At 44.0% G+C, this 14,294-nt stretch overlaps 2 protein-coding genes across 6 annotated transcripts in view; both read right to left on the reverse strand.

The window, feature by feature from the left end:
* UBOX5 (U-box domain containing 5) overlaps positions 1–12,590 on the reverse strand; it is a 42,310-nt gene extending 29,720 nt beyond the window's left edge. For 3 of the 5 annotated variants that reach the window (XM_049869283.1, XM_049869284.1, XM_049869282.1), the window contains exon 1: positions 12,504–12,590. The gene's annotated coding sequence lies outside the window, so the exon portion shown is untranslated. Of the gene's footprint in view, positions 1–3,353; positions 3,479–12,503 lie in introns of those variants that run through there. The other 2 variants (XM_049869279.1, XM_049869280.1) reach the window with 2 other exon arrangements.
* FASTKD5 (FAST kinase domains 5) lies at positions 1,261–12,594 on the reverse strand. The gene is made up of 2 exons (XM_049869265.1): positions 12,504–12,594; positions 1,261–3,982 (listed from the first exon to the last, which is right to left on the reverse strand). Exon 2 carries the CDS (start codon positions 3,943–3,945, stop codon positions 1,525–1,527), a length of 2,421 nt encoding a protein of 806 aa, XP_049725222.1. The 5' UTR covers positions 3,946–3,982; positions 12,504–12,594; the 3' UTR covers positions 1,261–1,524.
* Positions 12,595–14,294: the final 1,700 nt, after the last annotated feature.

Below are 14,294 nucleotides of genomic sequence, written 5' to 3' on the forward strand. Positions count from 1 at the left end.
GGGTGGGTGGAAAACGTTTCACTGAATACCTTGGGAATCATGCTATGGTATTACCCATTTGAAATTAAATCAATACATTTTTTAAAAGCTTAAATCAGTATTTCTCAGACTTGAGTATGTACGGATTCCTTTTAAAAGAAATTCTCACAGACCACAAGTGTTTACAAAAGTTACCTGTGTTGTGTTACTTACCTGTGCGCAACCTCCTTTTGCCTGGGGCTCATAACGAACCAAATCTGAAGCCCGCTGGACTTCCTACTGTGGGAGGCTAACGCGTTTCCTTCTTACCTGAGCTACCTGCCATAAAAAACATTCCGCCTCATCCACAGATTTGGGACCTACTGGCCCAGACAGTTCTACTCTGTCCTATAGTCTCTCTGAGTTGGAATCGACTTGATGGCAACGGTTTTGGTGTTTCTGGTTTTGGCCCAATAGCACTCATATAATTCTACTCTTAGGTCCAATTTCAAAGGAGTCCCTGGGTAGCACAAATGGTTAAGTGCGAGGCTACTAACTGAAAGGCTGGCAGTTCAAGCCCACAGAGAAGCACCTTGGAAGACGTCTATGGCCTACGGAGTTCTACTCTGCACACACGGATCTCCATGAGTCTGAATCGACTCGATGGCAACTAACAACAGGTCCATTTTTAGGGAGAAAATACCCCAGGGGAAAAAAGTTTATGTACAAGTAGAAATGGAGAAGAGCGAGCTAAGAAGACATTTAGCACACTAATTCTGACATGGTTCTTTAAAACAGGAAGAACAAGCAACTAAGGACAAACACATACAAATTTACACAAGAATGAGAAGTATGATGGTTTCACATGATGAACATAATTAATGCCACTGAACTGTACATGTAAAAAATGTCGAGGTGGCAAATGCATATGTTTATATTTGGATTTATATACGTACACGTAAATATATAAGTCGGAATCGACTGGACAGCAGTGGGTTTGGGTCTTTCTGGGTATATACATGGAGCCCTGGTAGTACAGTGGTTAAGGGTTTTGCTGCTAATCAAAAGGTCGACAGTTCAAATCTACCAGCCTGCTCCTTGGAAACCCTATGGGGCAGTTCTGCTCTGTGCTACAGGGTCACACAGGGAAAAAACCATGAAATATAAGTGAAGATGAAAAAGATTCTTACTTTAAAGCAAAGCATATGAAAACTACTTTTAAAAAATTGGCTTTAGACAATGTCCGACTACTCTTTTTTTTTCTAAAAATTTTAAATAGCCATGAGATAAGGCAGATAAAGAAGGAAAAATGCAATAGCCCTTCACCTTACATTTTAATGTTTATTATCTACCTAAGCGTAATATGCACAAATTAGCAGCAACTTGTACAATAGGACCAGGTTACAATTTTCAGTTACATAGACTAGTTCCAATCCGTCACAGAGAAGAGCACAACTAAGCCCCTACAACAGATAATTTTATTACCAAACCTACATTTTGGCTTTTATAATTGTTTCATAACACTTGTACAGTGCAAATGCAAGTAGAAATGCCCCTAAAGGCCCTTCAGTGTGCAGAGGTAAACACTTTCTCATGGAGGAATGCCAGCTTTTCTGAGCGAGTTCTTTTCAGTAGTGGGAACCATTCCCAGTAGAGTAATTCTACTACACGATACCCAAGCCGAACCAGCTGCCGTCTCTTCATATTGTGCAATCCAAGCAGATGCCTGGTACCATAGCAATACTGGTTCCTATTTGTGAACTGAATTGCCAGCTTCACATGAGGGGCCTGCAGCTGGGCTGGGGGGCATAGGTCAGCCATCTCCATGGCCTCCAACCTATCTGTCACATTGCAGATGGAACCCCTCAAGTGTATGGCTGCCTTCTTCTCTAACTCCATGGGCTGCTGCCCAGTCTCTGACTCAATTTCCCCCTGGAAATGCCTTCTTCGTGTCCCTCTTAGTAGCTGATTCATCAAATTGTCTGTAAGGCTGACTCCCACATGCTTAAGCCTTAATTTGTCTACACTTGGAGTTGATGTGGCTTCTCTGTTGAATGGTAATGGCTTCATGTTGACATCAAGCTGCACCTCTAAGTCAGAAGATCGGGTATGAGGTAAAATCATATGGTGCTTGATGTACTGGGGCCCACCCAACACAGTCTCAAGTAAAAAGAGAGCTTCTAGGAATTCAGGCTTTGAGGTCATATCCTTCCTGGCTAAATTCCACAGCATTTCAGACCCCTCTTGCTGAAGGTGAGAATTAAGACGATTGCCTCTGTAATCTGGACACTCAACGCCAACTGTGCCATCAAGAGTATATAGCTCCTTAGTGAGTTCAAACCTACTGTTCTCCTGAGCTAACCTGACAAACCCTGGACTCAGAGCAAAATCAATGAGCTCTCTTGGAAAGTACTCAGAAAATGCCAGGCCCAGTAGGCAGGTGAGCAGGTGTTCTGGGAATAGTTTAAACTCAGGCATCTTTCTGTGAATCTCATTTATCAGGCTGGAATAAAAGTCTTCTGTGTTGGGTGGCTTATAATTCAGAGTTCCAAACGACCACAAAATCTTGGCAACATCTTTAGATCGACAGTGTGCTACCCTAGGAGGCAAAGAAGCAGCCACAGCATTCATTACCTGTTCGTCTAGCACGCGTAAGGCTGAGCAGGCAAGAGTCAGATGCATAACACCCTGAACTCCTATGGAAGGAATTCGCTGAGGAGCAATCTGTCCCATCTGTTTCATGAAATTTATGTGATCCACATGTGTAAAGCGCAACATTTTAAGAATACTCACTAAGGCATAACTACTCAGATGCTGCATGTCAGCACAGGCCAAGTCTCCGATTTTCCGCATGACAAATTCAGAGAGATTACTACTTGATTTAAAGAATCCCAAACAGATTGCACCAGCCTCCTCTAAATTGATCAAATCTATGTACTTGAGGATCAATGATTCCAGTTTTTGCATTAGGTCCTGGGGGACCTGCCGACTTTCACCTATAATATATATTAAGTGAATCAGCTGTGATAAGGAGAGATCTTTCCAGTGTAAATTTAGATAACTAAAAAAGATTTTTAAAAACCGAGGTACTTTGCGGCCCAAGTTCCGCCAGAGGTCAGCCACCAAGAGAAGCTGATCCAGGCTCATATCCCAGACCTGATGACAAAATTTGGTTTCATACACTTCTAGCATTGGATGGGAGTGAGGGATTCCTAAACGGACAAGGGCTTTCAAAATACCGATCAGATCTAGGGTATCAAAGAGCTGTATGTTTTTCACACTCAGCCGGCAGAGCAAAGTAAAGCCAGTACTAGACAGCAAGACAGGACGCTGCGCTGCAGGCAAAGAGCTCAGCTTACGGAAATAATCAGCAATGACTTGGGGCTGGAGCTTACTTTGAAAAACTGTGATTGTGTACAAAATTAGTTCACCTTCTGAAACAGACAGTGGCTGACCAGTTTCAGATCTGTTATAGCTGTGAAGCTGGTACTCTGGTCTCAGCTGTAGGAACATTCGGGGGTCTTCAAAGGAATCAAAGACTTCCACATCCTCTCCATCTCTCATGGTGCTTGGTGAGTCTGGCTGCAACGTGCTGGCCTTAGAGGCAGAAGCCTTGCTGAGCTCCACACCCAGGAGGGTACCGCTGGTTGTCAGGATCCTCCAAGAAGATGAGGTGCTACAAATGTTCTCAACTTGTTTGGCAGGGTCCTGTCCCCAAGACCGTGTGCTGCTTCCCACATTCCAATATGCCACACTTTGGGTAGCATTGTAGGCAAAAGGACTGCAAAACATTTGATATCTTAATGGTTTTACCCGCTTGAGTGTGGCTGCCATTCTGGTGTCAGTACTGATCTTTTTGGCAGGCAGAGCACAGTCCTCACAGGTTTGACCAAGCAATTTCTTGTTTGTGTGGTACTTGATTAGAGCTGGTCGGGGAGGTGTTCCACAGAAACTGCCTGGAAATCTTCGGCATATCGCAAGAGCCATGGGTCACAAATGACTGGGCGAGAATTGGTGCCAGATACTGAAAAAAGGGTAGATGAAGAATGAGTGGCTTCCACCTATCACAATACCAAAATTCATACAACATAAGAAATGGATTAAAACTACACTGCTGTCCACTCAAGTAACTTCAATGCCAGTGAATGCCCAAACCAAATCCAACACAGCATATACCAAGCATAAACATGAGCCCTGCATAAAGGCATGGGAAAACACCAAACCATTAGGCAGTTCTTACAGGAAGGAGCGTTCCCTCTGGACAGACTTCTTTCATTCAAGAAGGGAAGTAATGATGGTTAGAGAAGAGCCAGTTGCTCTGATAACATTCAACAGGAAGGGAGGAGGGCAGATTTTCAAAAAGAAATCCAGAAACAAAAATGAACACCTCATTCCATCTCTGGAGAATAAGAAAAAGCTGCCATACTAAAAGCACAAAATAAAGGGTGGGACTTGGCATAAGGTTTAATTAATTATACCCAACATGACCCTCCCTGTTCTTAAAGGACAAAACTTTAAATTACAGAATTCTGTTGCTCTAATGCTATGGGATCCTGTACCTTTTAGAAGAGACCTAGTCTCTTCTCCATGAGGCATGTAATGGAGTGAATCACTATGGCACAGTAGTCATGCAATTAAGAGGTACACTCAAAAACTCACTCATTTCGACAGGGAGGACAGAGGCTAGAGCCCCCTGCTCACTGTCAATTCTTGAGTGGGAAGCAAAGAGCACTTCAAAGCTGGGCTCAGGGTTCAGGGAACGCCAGTTCACGAGACTGCCCTGATAAGAAGCCAGGTGAGCAGCATAGCTTTCTTCTAGAGGAGGCAGATTAGCAATGCTTCCAGTGAGTCAGCTGTTGACTGCTTCCTTATCCCGCCTCTGATCAGCACAATTCCCATTTTTCTCCCACAGCAGGAACCATGAGAGGGTATGAAATTGACTCTGCTGTATTCTTGCTTTCCTTAGAAGCTTACTCCCTTTCCTTTCCCCTTGAGAAGTGCCAAAGCCTGAGAAGCAAGGCCCGGGGAGACAGGGCTGTTGCTACAGAAAACCCCATGAGAGTTCCTAGGGTGCCAGAATGACTTTCTGAAATGCCTGCCGGACTCTGCTGCCAGCTCTTTCCTTCCAGAGCCCAAAGCGTAAGAACCAGGGGAGTGCTAGTAGCCCAGCTTCACAGCTGGCAAGAACGTATGCTCTAATTTCTTTGTGAACCAGGGCAGAATTCTTTTACACTAAATTTTTATATACTGTACTTGGTTCTTTCCTGTAGCCTGTGGATCACTCTACACATCAAGCTTCAACTTGTAGGTCCAGACACTATAGACCAGGGGTCAGCAAACTATTATCCAGGGGCCAACCTAGCCCTCCACCTGATTTTGTAAGTAAAGTTTTTTGGAATATAGTCCTGCCCATTCGTCACATATTATCTATGGCGGCTTTCACACCACAAGAACAGAACTGAGTAACTGTGACAGAGACGATATGGCCTGCAAAGCATAAAGTATTTACTGTCTGGCCCTTTACAGAAAAAGTTTGCCTACCCATGCTATATAGACTATTAGTTTATTCCTATGAACACAAATGGCCAACTTTTTAAAAATTAGGAAAACATTAGAAAAACAGTACTGAAGTAATTTTTATTTCATATTTAGATGATAACTGAAGATTTGCATGCCTCAAAATAATCATGAGGAATCTGTTAACATTGTAGCATGGGTGAGAACAAAAGAGACTGCAGGTAATAGAAAACCCCAGGGGACAGAACAGTGCTTTTAAGAAGACCTGCTTCGGAACCTGGAATCTACATTTAGTCCAACACAATGTGCACCTAAAGCCATAAACTGTTCAAATCTGTAGTCCTTCATCTCACCTTGGAAACCGAATCCTAAGAAATAACTCAAAAGAAGAAGAAGAAGAAAAAAAAACTTACGTTTTATAAAATAGCTGTTTTATTCTAAAATAAAAAACTGAGAACTACCCAAATGCCCATCCAATAGGAGCCTGGTTTATAAGATAAGCATGTGGCTGGCATCAACATGGAAAAGTACACACAAATAGTCAGTGGAACACAAACTAGTGCCCCCACCTAAAATACACTTACATAAAGCGAGAATAATAGCGTCTTGGTGGGGAGACTTTCTGTTGCATCTTTGATAAATTAACTTTTTTTCCCTTTTCATGGGCGTTAAAATTGTTAATACAGAAGAGTATAGGGATAAATTTAACAAACTTGCTTTTAAATTATCATAATTCTTCAAGCATATTAAATAATTAAAATTACCACAATTACTATTAACTAAGAGTACTTAACAAGTCACCGTGCATGGTCTTGAAATGAACAAAAGAATCATTTCCTTCAACAGCAATGTTTGCTTGGTGTCGCTCCCATGTTTTGAACTGATGTGGCTCTTCTGCTCTATAAAAACACAGGTGAAGTCCCAAGATGGAAATAATAAGAGTTATAATTGTCTTAAGGAGCCCTGGTGGTGCAGCAGTTCAGCACTCGGCTGCTAACTGAAAGGTCAGCAGTGGGAACCCACCAGCCAGCCCCTCTGTGGGAGGAAGATGTGGCATCTGCTTCCATAAAGATTACAGCCTTGGAAACCCTATGGGGCAGCTCTACTCTGTCCTATAATGTTGCTTTGAGTTGGAATCCATTTGATGGCAATGGGTCTGGTTTTTGGGTGTAGATAACTGTCTCAGGACATCCTCCATGACAGGGCTTGTATGAGCTGCTTTATCTGCATTAGTTCCAATCCCTACAACCATGCTCTAAGGTAGGTTTGTTATCCCCATATTACTGATGAGGAAAACCTGCCAGAGGTTATACTTTCAAGGAACAGAGCCGGGCTTCACACAAAAGACTATATGACTCCAAAAACCACATTGCTTGTTGTATTGGAGAGCCAAGAATGGGAGTCAGGAAACACAGGTTCCAGACTGCAGCTCTCTGAACAATCTCCGGTCTTCTAGGGTTTCCAGGTGCCAGGGAGCTGGAAGTTTAGAAATGAGTGAGCTCAGAAGCCCCTCTTACCTCTAACAGTCTGGGATTTTAGACATCACTATGATTATGATTAGTTTATGCTGTTTACAAAAAGAACAAAGAGGAGACCTCAAAGACTGAAACTTCCATTAAGGTTTGCAGGATGTTCCAGTATCAAGGTGAAGACAGCTACCATGACTGAAGGCCTGAAAGGTGGCAGGAAAGGTACGGGATCCGGAAATTAGGGGCTCCAGGAAAGAAGCAAAGGGAAACCCTAGGACAAGAGCTGTGAAGAGACCCAGAGAACAACTAACCCACTTTGGATGAGATGGATATTATCTAGGAAAAGAGATTTACACTTCTAATGGATAATCTGGGGATGAACTGTGATGGGTAGAAAGAAAAATAGAAAACCAAGCCAATAACAGCAACTGGAATTATTAACTCTAAGGAAGCCAAAAATCTGTACAAGGCAGAAAATGTGATACTCCCGGCTCAGCTCTGAATATTTACATAATTTTATGATATAAACCTTGAATATCAACCTAGCCAAAAATTATGATCAAATTAAGAGGATGAAGGGAGAAGAGGTAAGGTCATTACACCAGAGACCATGAGCCTCAAACTCCCTAAGAAGTCAAAATATTAAATATAAAACTGAAAGATCAAGAAATACCAAGACCCTCAAAACAATCACCAGGAATCTCTGTTAATATTTCAGCACAGGCATGGTGAGAACAAAAGAGACAACAAGTTCTAAGTAACAAACATGTTATTTAGAAATATACTGATAAATACCAAAAGAAACAAATAGTTGGCAGTGTTTCTGGGGAACAAAAATGGAGGCAGAGAGGGAGGGAACTGATATTCAGTGTTACAAGCTCTGTAGAACTTTTTTAAAACTACGTACATGTATAACTTTATCAAAAATTTAAATTACAAAATGCATGTACTAACAAGAAATTAAGATATTCTTCAAGAAGACAATCAATAAATAGACAAAGTAACTTTAATAGTTGAGGAAAATGTTGAGAAGTTATTTCCAGTGCAAACAATCTCTACTGTCTATACTTCTTCTTTACGGAAGCCCAGTCACAGATATGACGACAGAATAAGGAATCTTAGAGGCATGCAGATCCAAAATGCAAATGGAAACAGTGGCTACCTTTTCACCAAGCAACTTTTAGAGTTAACTGTATAGACACCGTATCTACACCTGTTATTGTTGTTGGGTACCATCAAGTTGATTCTGACGGACAGTGACCCCATGTGACAGGGCAGAACCGTCCCAGAGGGTTTTCTTGGCTACAATCTTTACGAAAGCAGGCTGTCAGGTCTCTCTCCCGTGAAGACACTGGGTGGGTTCAAACTGCCAACCTGTGTTAGCAGCTCAGCTGAACTGTGGAACCACCAGAGCTTCTTACATCTATACCTGCAGGTCAGAAGCTACAACCACTTCAGAAGTTGGGCCTTGAGTACTACAGAGAAAAAAGAAAACCAAGAAAGATACAAAACCAGGAAAGTACAACAGTGGGGAGAAAAGGCACTGCAAAGGAGAGGCCTGGATGTGTTGCCCAGAAAAAGACAACGCTGTTAGGGACTGAATTATGTCCCCCAAAAGAAAAAAAAAAAAAAAAGTATTGTAAATTCTAACCTCTATGCCTGTGGTTGTAATCCCATGTGGGAATGGGTTGTCTTTGTTATGCTAATGAGATTAGTGTAGGACAGTGTATTTTCAGTCAATCTCTTTTAAGATATGAGAGAGATTAAACAAACCAGCAGCGAGAGAGAGGCAGGGTAAGACAGAAGCTAAGACACATGGAGATCTCCAAGGAACCAGGAAACACACGCTGAAGAGACAAGGGCTTCCTCCAGAGCCAACAGAGAGAGAAACCCTTCCCCTAGAGCTGCCACTGTAAATTCAGATTTCTAGCCTCTTAAACTGTGAGAGGAAACCCTGGTGGTGTAGCAGTTAAGTGCTACGGCTGCCAACTAACAGGTCAGCAGTTCGAATCCACCAGGCACTCCTTGGAAACTCTATGGGGCAGTTCTACTCCGTCCTATAGGGTTGCTATGAGTCGGAATCGACTTGACGGCAATGGGTAAAATGTGAGAAAATAAATTCGTTAAAGCCATCCACTTGTGGTATTTCTCAAAAAAAAAAAAAATATATATATATATGTATTTTTTTTTTAGCACTAGATAACTAAAACACACACGTAGTAGGGAGTTAGTTCCTTCTCACTCTAGGACTCCCAGAGAATACGTAAGAAAGCTAGAAACAGACACGATGAGAAAGAAATCCAGCCAGCATCTTGTGACTCTGCATCTAAAGGTTCAGAGACACCTGACATTTTACAAAGTCCCTTTCCCAGTTTAAGTGCCCCAAGTCTACCCTCCTCCTCCCTCTTCTTTAGGGGCCTAACAAACCAAAGTTGAGCCTCAAGACCCCTGGACCCTTGCTGTTCCATAAGGCACTGCCCAAACCATCCTGCAATTTCACAAGTAAAAGCAATCTTACTTTTCCCCTTTCCAGGTGCAGGTCTGAGCAAGGCCCAATAGCTTTGTTTTAAACCACAGTCCAGAAGTTAGAGGAAGGCAGCCATGCTAACTGCAGATTAAATACACTGCACGCTCAGCATATGCAGTCTACCATCTACTGGAGCTCATCCCTCAATTCTGATTTCCAATCCTTTTGCTAGAAATGTTTAACTCTCCTATGTCCCAATAAAATCGCTACAAATAAATGGATACTCCAAACCCAAATCTTGCCTCAGCAATAATCTGTTGAGCAACCGTGAGGGAAAAAAATTTTTTTCTCTAGGTCTGAGGTCTCCTGCTGAGAGTCTACAAAGTTCTAAAACCCTGGCGAAGGCTTAGAGACTGAAAATATGGACTTTCAGCTATTAAAGAAGATCCTAACTGGGCTAGGCTTTGCTTCTATGCTTCTGTTTCCACACAGGGGCAGAGCCTACAAAAGAAGGTCTATTCATACTATAAAGATAAAGCACTTGCGCAAAGGTGTTTAGGTCAAGGTAAGTATTGCTCACAGAGCTCAGTCAAACCAAAATCAAGTCTAGTAGCCCATTCCTTCCACTTTGTTATAGTTCCTGTGCTTATGAGAGAGAAAACAGTACCTCACAATCATCTATGAAAATTTTTCAGTTTACATAGCCCTAACTTCCCCCTCTAAGACTTTGATGTTTCACAATCAGAAAGCCAGGAACAATGAAGTTTGGGGTGGGGGTCTGGGAACCACGGTTTCAGGGAACATCTAGGTCAACTGGCATAAGTTTATTAAGAAAATGTTCTGCATCCCACTTTGGTGAGTGGCATCCAGGGCCTTAAAAGCTAGTGAGCAGCCATCTAAAATGCATCAATTGGTCCCAACCCACCTGGAGCAAAGGAGAATGAAGAATACCAAAGACATAAGGAAAATATTATCCCAAAGAAAAAAAACAGCCACATAAATCAGAAACTCCATCACTCCGAGACCAGAAGAACTAGATGGTGCCTGGCTACCACCAAAGACCGCCCTGACAGGGAACACAAAACAGAGAGTCCCTGATGAAACATGAAAAAATAGGGTGCAGAACTCAAATTCTAGTAAAAAGACCAGACTTAATGGTCTGACCGAGACTGGAAGAACCCCAGAAGACATGGCCCCTGGACTCTATGTTAACCCAGAACTAAAACCATTCTCTAAGCCAGACAGAGGTTAGACTGGACTGTAACACCTGAAATGATACTCGTGAAGAGTGTGCTTCTTAGTTCAAGTAGATACATGAGACTAAATGGGCAGCTCCTGTCCGGAGCCGAGATGAGAAGGCAGAAAGGGACATGAGCTGCTTGAATGGACACAGGAAATCCGGGGTGGAAAGGAGTGTAATGTCACATTACAGAGAGAGCAACTAGGCTCACATAACAATGTGTGTATAAATTTTTGTATGAGAAACTAACTTGAGCTGTAAACTTTCACTTAAAGCATAACCAAAAAAAAAAAATAAAGCAAAAAATAAAAATAAAAAAAGAACAACGTAGATACAGTCTGACAAAGTCTCACGTGTGATTCTGTTAGAGCCATTGCCTCAAAAGGATTTCATAAGACTCTGTCTTTACAAAATCTCTGCGTATAACAACAGGGGGCAAACACTTATGTCCTCTCAGTCCAACTAAACGGGGCTCTTAGAAGACTGACAAAAATCCAGGCAGGTAAAGAGAAGTATCTGCATCCACACAGAAATGGGATAATTCTCATATAAATGGTCCAAGTACCTGCCACTGTTAACTCAACCAAACATTTGGTTTTATCTGCTTTCCCAGATTCCCAAGCCTGTACAGTATTTCAGACAAGTGAAGGAGGAGCTTCAGAATTATTTTACATCAAAGTTGACTTATTCACATGATGGATACGTCCATGAATGGGGAAGGAAACCATACTGACGAATAAATCAGATCTGCCAACTGCCAAAGGCCTCATTTTCTCAGCAGTGTTATGCTGCACTAAATCTTCAGATTTTATTTTGGTCGGCCAGACATTAGCAAATTCATCCAAGGGCTTGCCCGAGGACATTCAGGGCAGTGAGCTGTAGTACCCAGTTGTGGAAAGAGGGCTGTTCTTACTATCCACAACTGGGCCTCTTTACCCCAGATGGCTCTAGTCTAGTCTTAAGGAAAAGAGTTCACCTTCTAGTTGTGCTCAAAGTGTAGTAAATTCAGATTCCAGCAACAACAGATAACTGGAGCACAAAACACCAGCCATGTTGAGGGGCATCTGGCTCCCATCTCCACAGAATAAAGCACTGGCCAAGGGTCTACAGTGAGTGAGCAATAAGTCGTCACCTGAGGAGGCTGATAGTGTAGCTGATATAAGAAAGGTCCAAAACTCCCTGAGTCAGGACAGAAGAGCTGTGTCATGATTTCTGCGGGAAGAGAAAGGGCGTTTGCTTTTCCTATCCCCGGAGAGAAAAAAGGGAGAGGGGCATCAATACTACCCTCAGCTAAGCTTGTGCAACCAGAAAGTGTCTGCTAAAAATGAGAAAAAATATATTAGGTTTATATTTATCGAACACCGGCTCCGTCCCTGGTACTATGTATTTGCCGCTCAAAGTGTGGTCTGTGAACCAGAGGCATCAACCTCACCAGGGAACTACTTAGAAATGCAGAATCTCGGGCCTATAAAATCACAACCTTCAGATCCCAAGTAATTCGTATTTTACGTACTAAAGTGTAGTACGAGGTGCGGCAGAGTATTTCTACAGTCTCACAATAGCCCTGTGAGCCAAATACTGTCATTATCCCTCTCTCATAGGGGGAAAATCAAGGTTCAGGTATACTGCTTGCCCAAGGTCACAGAACTCCGGAGCAGCGGGAGTCTCCGAGGCTCTCCCTAGAGCCAGGCCTGTGGCAGGCTCCCGCGGCCCGAGGCGGGGACCGGGGAGTGCGGCGGGGGGCCTCCGCGAGCGCCGGTCCCAGGCCGCCCAGGAGAGCGGGCCGACGGCAGCCCGGCCGCGAGATTGGGTACAGGCACCGGTGACCTCCTCCCCGGCCGCCGCCACTCACCTGAGCCTGGCGAGCGCGGGGGCCGCGTCACCGAACCCCAGATCCGCGGGCAGCCGCGACAACGACTCCTCCAGCAACACCCGGCCCTCACAGACCCACTTCCGGCCAACTACCGCCTACTTCCGCCTGCTGCGCGAGCTACGGGTGCGGCCGAGGCTCAAAAGACGCTGTTTCCCAAGGACATTTTCTGCCAGAGGACGTTGCTGAGAGTCTGGGAGCGAGGCTAAGACCTATAGAGGAAAAACACGGCCGTGGCTGGACCGCTGTGGAAGTGATTGAATATACCAATCATAAGTTCGAATCCCAGTTCTGCCAGTCAAGGTTGTGTTTTGGGGAAATTACATAAACTCTCTGAGCCTAGTTTCTCATCTGTACGGTAAGAATAGTAATGAACTTACAGTAGAGATTTACCTGTAAAGTGCTCTTAGGAAAGGAGGTAGTGATGGATAGGCGAGCCTGTCCTGTTAGGAGACTTGAATGTGAAGAGCTGGAGCTTGAGGAGGCCAGAACTATGGCAGGAGACAGGGTGAGGGTGATCCTCCGCTTCCCTGGGGTGGGGAGGGGGGCACCCAGGCCCGAGTTGTTTCTTCAGGACCTGGACCCTAAGTCGGAGGAATCACACCTGAGTCAATATGGGCAGACAGCACACAACAACAACAACCAGGCGAAGAAAAGACTCTACTGAGACCTCTCAGGAGGGCCTAGCCCCGGACTGCCAACCCTATTAGGGCCTTCGTATCTTGACAGTACTCTCACCAATCCTAAGGGCCACAAGAAGCCTTGGTGGTGCAATGGTTAAGAGCTCGGCTGCTGAACCAAAAGATTGGCAGTTCAAATCCTCTAGCCGCTCCTTGGAAACCCTGTGGGGCAGCTCTCTCTGGCTTATAGGGTCGCTGTGAGTTGGAATCGACTCGATGGCATTTTTTTTTTTTTAAGGGCCATAAAAGAGACCTGAGGAATAACTCCATCTTGTCAGGCAAACAAAATCAACGAAGGGAGAAGGACACTTCATTGCAAGGAGGGGCAAGCCTGGCACCCCAACTTCTGAGCTTTGCTGAGGGCATTGCTTGCCCAGGTGTGAGCATTTGGTGCCCAGACCACTGACGTCACTGCTCAGGTTTCGCTCATTCAGGCCAAACCAGTGCAGACACTGTCAGTTGCCAGTCCATCTACCGTATCAGAACCCACAGAGAGCAAGTCGATTCCCAGATGAACCATGATTGCCCTTAAGCAGCCTTGACAACCCTGTCACTCTTTACCAGACACTCAATTTCCCAGCCTCCCTTGAAGTGGGAGGACCATGTGGCTCAGTTCTGGCCAATAAGATTTAGAGGAAAGAATGGGGGAGGGGGAGAGTCTGGGTAAGCTTTTACTTTCATGTTAAAGTGGTATGGCTCCCAATCCCTTCATGGAGCTTTGGCAGCCACCTTGTGGCAAGGAGGGAACAACATGCTAAGGATGGAATAGTGGCAGGATGAAAATTCTGGGTGCTCGATGAACCAACACCCACAGCACCTTGTCAGGTGAGGAAAAACAAGCTCCTTTTTGAGATCTTATAAATCAGGTTTTGTTATTTGTAACAGAATGCATTCTTGATTGGGGGCTTTGTGAGGCTGACAGAAGGATTTGTCAGAAAGGACAGCTGTTGTCATTGTTAGCTGCCTTGGAGTTGGCCCCCGATTCATGGCGACCCCATGCACAACAAAATAAAACGCTACCCTGTCCTTCACCATCCCCATGATCAGTTGTGGATCAGATTGCTGTGTTTTACTGGCTTATTTTTGAAAATAG

This window comes from Elephas maximus, chromosome 25, assembly GCF_024166365.1.
Source record: "Elephas maximus indicus isolate mEleMax1 chromosome 25, mEleMax1 primary haplotype, whole genome shotgun sequence".
Lineage (NCBI taxonomy): Eukaryota > Metazoa > Chordata > Mammalia > Proboscidea > Elephantidae > Elephas > Elephas maximus.